Raw genomic sequence first — 7,102 nt, 5'->3', positions numbered from 1 at the left:
ATGTAGCATCCAGGATTGCCAGCAACCACCAGAAACTCTCGGAGAGAGGCATGGGATGGCTTTCCCTCAGGGCCTCCAGTAGGTTACCCACCCTGCTGACACCCACTGGACTTCCAGCTTCCAGAACTGCAAGAAAACATATTTCTGTTGTTTAAGTCCCCAGTTGTGGTACTTTGCTGCAGCAGCCCCAGGAAATGGACACACCCCTCTTCCTCACATCTCTATCAGTTCCCCAGAACCCTGCAACTCACCTGCAGCTGTCCCCAGAGCCCCTCACTGAGTCACCTTTTTTGTGTGGAGCCCCCAGCAGCTGAGTGCAGGTTCCCACTTGGCCACCGGGTAACCTTGTATCTAGATGTGAGCGGGTGGTGAGAGTCTGCACACGAGCTGGGGGCGGTCCAAAAGCACAGCCAGCTTTTTCAAAACTTCAGTGTCCTGGTTGGGAGGAAACAAGCCTCAAACTGTGCTGGGAATCAAGACCGGAGCACATGAGGTTACCAGCCAACCGCACAAATGGGACATCCAGAGGCAATCACCCAGCTTTTGGTTCAGTAAGCTCCTTTTTCAATTAAGAAGCCTGGAAATATCATGTATGAAGGGGTCTTGTAGATTTCCATCGGCTGCTGTTTCATCCAGAGGATTCGTGAAGCTTTTCTCTGCCAGGGCTAGAGGTCTCATGGGGCTCTGGTGTGAATGCTATTGGGTGCTGTGTGTGTGTGATTTTGGGAAGAAGGGCACGGGACTGAGGGGCGGTTCCTACTGGCACGAGCTGGTACTGGCTCCTGCAATACTTTTCATTCATAGCACTGATCACAGTTTGTAATTGCATATTTACGTAATTAATTTATTTTGCCTGGAAGGATCCGTGTCTGTTTTGCCAAAGATCCCCAGGAGGATGGGGATTATGACTTTTTGCTCCCCTGTGTCTGCTGTGCAAAGTGCGGAGTGCAGCTGACAGCAAGCATTCGATAACTATTTGCTAGAGGAAAGTGAGATGTGTAAACACAGATTAACTTTGGGATGCTAAAGTCACCCTGCTGAAGAGTGCTGTACATCTCTTAGAAGTAACCTCCCTTTTTATTACATAACTCCATCTCCCGAGGGGCCCAACTGATGAAAATTCCCTTCCTCTTAATCTTCACATAAGGGAACTTTAGCTACCAACTCATGGGGCTTTCTTTCTCTCCCCCAACTCTATTGTAACCTCTTTTTTTAGGTCATCAACTTTTTTTCTCTTCCAAAGGAAAACTTACGTGGAATCCTAATCCAAATCCAATTGAAGGCTGAGTTGCTCACGGTGCAGTGGGAATTGCGGCGGGTGTGGAGCCCTCACAAGCCTCCCCCTAAGGCATCTCCAATGATCCCCAGAGAGCTTCTGGTTTGAAAACCCCACCACGGGGGTCCCAGAGGATCCTCCCCAACTGGGGACATGGGCCTCTGAGACTCAGCTTCAGTGGAAGCTGGGCCCTCAGACCTTGACTCAGACTCCAATGTTGGGACCACACTCCCCCAGGAGGCGGCCCACCCGGAAGGCAGATTCTGGCTCCTCAGGGAAACATCTCTCTCCATCACCTCATATTCATCTGATAAATAGACTACTTCTTCAGGACTGAGCATCAGGATAAAACACAATACAACCACATAAGAAAAATAACTTTGTTATTAGGCATATATAATCTTATCAAAAGTATTTCATAGCATCACATCCAGAATTGAATACTAGCTCAACTGTTATATGGACCTGTTATAAATAATGAACATAGCTACTGAAGTATATGACTAGCCACTGGAAATAAAAATAAAGTCACGACACACATGGAATTCCCCAGGGTGCTTGCTTTGGGGATCTCATAAAGAACGCTGAGGTCTCTGGGGGATGTGTAAAAGGGTCTTTTTTCTATGATATCCCTAAAGCAGTAATATTTGTTGCAGGAGCATGTGAAGTCCAAGGTTTTATGCGTTAACAATTACGGTCATGTTTGTGTTTTTTCCTCAAATGGAAAATTATTTTTTGATTTGTTGTGAAACATACATGCTGACAGTGCCAGGAATAATTTCATCTATTTCCTGAACTCATTATTAATAACTTTACATGGCTCTGTTCTAGTTGTTTGGCCTGGATTCCTGCAAATAAATTTCCTTTTCAGGAAAGGTTATCTGAAAGATGTTAAGGTGATACAGTGAGGCTGCTCTGTGACAGGCTGAAGTGGGGAGAGGGGGAGGGACACTCGAAGTATGAGGAGGGATTTGCTGTCACCCCAAGGAGATGCCTGGTGCCTACTCACGAAGAATATCCTCCCCCTGCACGCCTGGCAGCAGGCCTCATGAGGCCGACAGTAGTATGAACCCTAGAAAGGGAGCATGGCCAGAACCAGGGGGCCCTTCACCTGGTATCTGGTGGAGTAACAAACCCCCGACCCTTGGATGCCAATGTGCATTTGTTATTTACCTGTTTGGCTAGGAACACACTTGCCTGAGTTTATACGGTAGAAATGACTTTAGCTAACCAATTCATTCTGTGGCAGGTGTTAGAATTAATACAGAAGGAGAGATAAGACAGCATTCCCTTTGTATCCCCATAGGCTTTGGCATCATAAAGCTTATAATTTCTCCCTGTGGAATTGGAAAGGGAGGAGGATTTTCTTAAACTAAAATGTATCCCCTCCTTGCACTATTTTGAACAGGAGAGTTTTATGCCCATTGCTTTCCAAAACAGAAGCAATCTATGAAGTCCTATTCTAAGTTCTAGTTATCAGGGTGCAAAAAATTGAAGTCAGCATTTCTGGGAAAGAATTGAGGAGTGTACAAAGACCTTTCTTCCCCCTGACACATGAAGTGGATTACCAAAACTAGCAAATTTTATGCCCCCTACCCCCAAAAGCCTTTTCCATTAGGTTCTAAGCAGAAGTCCTGTTTAGACAGTGAAGCTTTGGTTTTCCATCCATAGCTAAAAGACATATTAGGGATAACAATGCCTTATTATGTCTTATCTTTGAAAAATATAATTTGGGCATACAGAGTACATATTTAGTCCTACGGTAGTAGTCCAAGTTTTGAAAATCTGAGGATAAATAATTATTTTATAAGTTGACCTGATCCAGCAGATTGAGATGATAAAATATAGGCTACTGTGTGTTTTGTTAGAAAATCTTATCCAGAATCGTCTCACAAATCCCAGATATTACCAGCTTCCATTCATTCTGTTAATATATTTACCCTAGCCTCTGGCTAAACATGTAATTTCGTTGCATTTTATGAGTACTCAACAACAGAGAAGAAAATTCTATTTCTACATACAGTTCATTGTTAAAAAGGTAATGAAATTCTTCATTAAAAAAAAATCAAAGATGAACCTCATCATTTCTCATAGAGCCTGTGCATGATTTTTTTTTTTAGCATTCATCCATCCACACACTTTAAATACTGCGTTCCACAAGCTGGCAAATGTTAAATATATACACCAGATGGGAATCAACATCTGCTCAGTTCATCTCTGCGAACCTGTGGCTGGCGAAGGCTTCTGCTGTGAAGATTAGATTCCGGAGAGGCTGAAGCGGGGCAGGAAAGATCCTAGAAAAGGAGCACCGAGGATGTGTTTGCTTTCAGCTGTAACATTTTGGTGGACAGTCACTGGGGACTTTGTGTGAGTAAGAAACAGCGGAGTCAAGCGTTGGTGAAAAACTCAGCCACCGGCTGGCTGACTGGAGCCCTGTGTTTCTAACAGGATGGGGACGAGAGAAGGATGGCTGGTGTCACTTGAGATTTGCAAACACAAGCCCTTCCTATCATTCTGAAGAAAGACTGAAAAGTGGCAATATAAACACCCACAGTGGTTGTCTTTAAACAAGCTCTCCCAGGAGAGTGAAATGATGTAGGCTAAAAGGAGATGGAAAAAGAAAATTAAACACAAGCTGCCCAGAAAGTCATGGGGACACTGCAGGGTGGGAAATGGGAACATGAGCAAAGAAAAGTTGTAACAGTGGTCCTTTGTGAAGCTCAATATAAGGGCAAAGGTCTCCTGAACAGGTCGATGAAACATCATTCTGGGTGTCAAATAACAAAGTGAACCTGAAGGAGCCTGTAAGCTGCCCATTAAAACCAAGAGGTTCCCCAACAATATTACAAAGTAGCAGATGCTCCTGCCCCTCCCTTGAGCGCCCGTGCTCCTGTGGTTCCAGAGAAAGCCTTTTCCGGAATGTGTGTCCTTCTGGGACCCAGAAGTGTAAGAGCAAACACTGACTACACGGGAGGTTTGGGAATATACTTTTCCAGCTGCTTCCTGTGTTTGCCGAGGAAGGGAAATCAAGAAGACCTGCAAGAACTGGAACTTGGACTAAATTATGGAAAATTAAGGAAAAACGGGGAGGAAGTTTTTAGCAAACGAGGAAAACTGTTGTTTTTCCCCTCCCCCATCCAAGAGATCTTTCAATTTTATGTGTTAGTCTCAACACGCTGGCAAGCTTGGCTGGCCCCTGACAAGGGCTTCTAATTCCCACAGACAGCAAATTTACCTGCCTCTGTGACGCAGCAGGTCCCCTGCCCAAGGTTCTCCTGCCCCATGGCCAACAACCCGAGCCGGCAGCCTCCTTCCAGCCTGAGCGCCACTGTTACACCGATTCAACCTGGATCACAGCCTAATGGCACCTGGCGGGCACCCGGTCACAGCCCGGGAATTCGGCACCTCTCCCTAAGGGTCGGTTACCTTTATTTAACAAATAATCTGTGGTTTACTAAGCAAGCTCACTCGTTCGATCAGATAGCTTTAAAATGTCCTGGCAAACCGGGAGCCCGCTGTTCTAATGTGAACCAGGGCACTGCATTCACTTACTTTTTGTCTTGAAAATAGAATTTATTCCTACAGCTACAGTAATTTTCTTCTTCAAATAGGATAGTTATAGATAAGCGTGGTATGAACCCTTAACTGTCACATCTGAGTGTTAATATGTGGCAGCTTATAGGACAGTCAATATGGGACTGTAATTTTTCTCCATCTTTTCTAATATCCACTCCTTCTCTCCTTTCTTTAATCAAAATTAGGAAACAAGGTTGGATAAGAGGACAGAATATTTTAACTCTGTTAGATTGACAAGGAAAAAGAATTATCCACCAAGATAAATATACATTGTCATCTCCCCCTTTTCACTGAAAATTTTGATTTAATTTGACTTAATTAATTTGATTTAATTTTGACACTGAGGAGTAATAGTCTATTTTGGGCACATATCTATTATTTTTAATAAGTAAACTCACATTTTCTTAGAACTCACCTTGCCATTTCCCCCTTTTTGATAGTCTGCCAAATTTTAAGACACTGTGAGAGTACCTAATTCAGAAATCAGAAGTCCCTGGAAAATAAGGAAGTCAAAGAAAAGTTCCACTGCAGATTCGCCAGGGGAAGCACGTAAATCAATCATTTCCTCCCTCTTGTCTTTAGTATGTCTAGCCTGAAAATAGTGTTTGGAATAAGAGAAGTACGGAGAAGAAAGGAAAAGAGTTAAGAAAAAAAAGAACGTTATCTTTTCTAGGTCTCCAGTGGTGTTTTGTTCTGTTCTTTGGATGATCTCACTGCAGGCGAACACTTCTCTTCCTTTGGCGTGAAGATGTCGGCGTGTGCTAAGGGTAGAAGTCTCTGTGGGTTCCCAAGTCTCTGGTCTCGGTTCTTTTGGGGTTGTCATCTCCAGAGCCGAAGTCCATGGTCTCTGGAGAGCTGGAAAATTCCTGAGGTAACGGGAACTCCTCTGCTGAAGAGTGAGTCCGGTGCCCGAACACCTTTTCCTGCAGCTCGGCGATGTCGTTGCGGATGTCCGCCAGCATGAGCAGCAGGAAGTCAAAGGAACCAGGGGGTCCCTGCGCAGGAGAGAGGTGTCAAAGCTAGACCACCGCACGCCCAACCCTTGGCCGAGTGATGGCTTCCGGGGTCTGCTGTCCTGCTGCCTGCTGGCAACTACTTAAGTCAACTCTGTGTTGCAAAGGGATGAAACGTAAGGACTGTAAGAGCCTGGGGTATTCTGCCTTCTATCCCTTCAGCTCCCGGATGAGCTATGGTGACACGCTGACCTCTCGTAGCTCTAGGCTCTATCAGATCTGGTAAAATGACAGAATATGAGAATAACCCTCCTAGGTTACTTTCCAAAGAACCCTGGAAGACACTTACGGAGGCAGAGAGTAGTGGTTAAGAGGCTGGGGTTCTGTTGCGTTTGAACCTCAGCTCTGCCACTTACTAGCCGTGTTGCCCTGGGCAAGTTACTTAATTGATTTGCGTTTCTGTTTCCCATCCATAAAACAGGGATAATAATAGTCCTAACTCTGTAGGGTTTCATAAGTGAGGGTTTAATGAGTTCATGCATGTACAGGGCATGTAGCATAACACATTTTTAAATGTTATCTTTTAAAAATTGAAATTATTAAAATATCTATAAGGATGGTTGGCTGTAACTGCAATTTAAACGAAGTTCAGTATATGGTAAAGGCGTCCATTCCTCATTGACCAGGAAAGGTCCAAACGAAGGCTTCCTAATTCTTCTACTGACTGAACACCTTTTATCATTATAAACTATTTACTAAGCCTTAATTTCTATGAAGTGCTGTGTGGAACATGGGAAAATAATGTGTGAACATGCGTGTTCTGGGCTTCAATCTTTATCAGCCTCCGCAACCCCTGCTTTGAAGCCACCACCTTAGCAAGCAGCAGGACAGCAGCTTACGTAACTCTGCAAAGCACTCAGTGTTGTACGGAGAGCATTCTGACATCAGTGGATGATCACCTGGGGTGTGGCAGTTCAGATGCCACCTGCATTGCACAGATGAGGGGATGGACACCCAGAGATGGATGCTAAGTGACACGGCCGTGGTCAGAGAGCTAACAGGTGGAAGAGTGGAGACGGCAACTCAGACCTCCTACCTCTAAGGTCAAGGATCTTTGTCTTTCTTCAGAAGTGACACTGACTTCTTCACAAGCCATGGGGTTGCTTGAATCATCTGTGCTTTTGGATACGATTAATTTTCATTTTTAATCTCTCAGACACTATACATCCAATCCAGCTCATTTTGTCTCAATGGTCCTGAGTAGCCGTGCATGTCTGAGCTTTCTGGAGGGGACGGT

The 7,102-nt window shown here is 44.6% G+C and overlaps 1 protein-coding gene across 3 annotated transcripts in view; it reads right to left on the bottom strand.

Moving 5' to 3' along the window:
- Positions 1-1,664: 1,664 nt before the first annotated feature.
- CCBE1 (collagen and calcium binding EGF domains 1) overlaps positions 1,665-7,102 on the bottom strand; it is a 238,895-nt gene continuing 233,457 nt past the window's right edge. For all 3 annotated transcript variants that reach the window (XM_061169196.1, XM_061169198.1, XM_061169197.1), the window contains one exon: positions 1,665-5,847. In XM_061169196.1, the coding sequence (XP_061025179.1) occupies positions 5,614-5,847 (234 nt within the window). In that variant the 3' untranslated portion in view covers positions 1,665-5,613. The remainder of the gene's footprint in view (positions 5,848-7,102) is intronic.

The sequence above is a fragment of the Eubalaena glacialis genome, chromosome 15, assembly GCF_028564815.1.
Source record: "Eubalaena glacialis isolate mEubGla1 chromosome 15, mEubGla1.1.hap2.+ XY, whole genome shotgun sequence".
Classification (NCBI taxonomy): Eukaryota; Metazoa; Chordata; class Mammalia; order Artiodactyla; family Balaenidae; genus Eubalaena; species Eubalaena glacialis.
The sequence above is the reverse complement of the archived record's forward strand: the minus strand, read 5'-3'. Positions and strand labels throughout refer to the sequence as shown.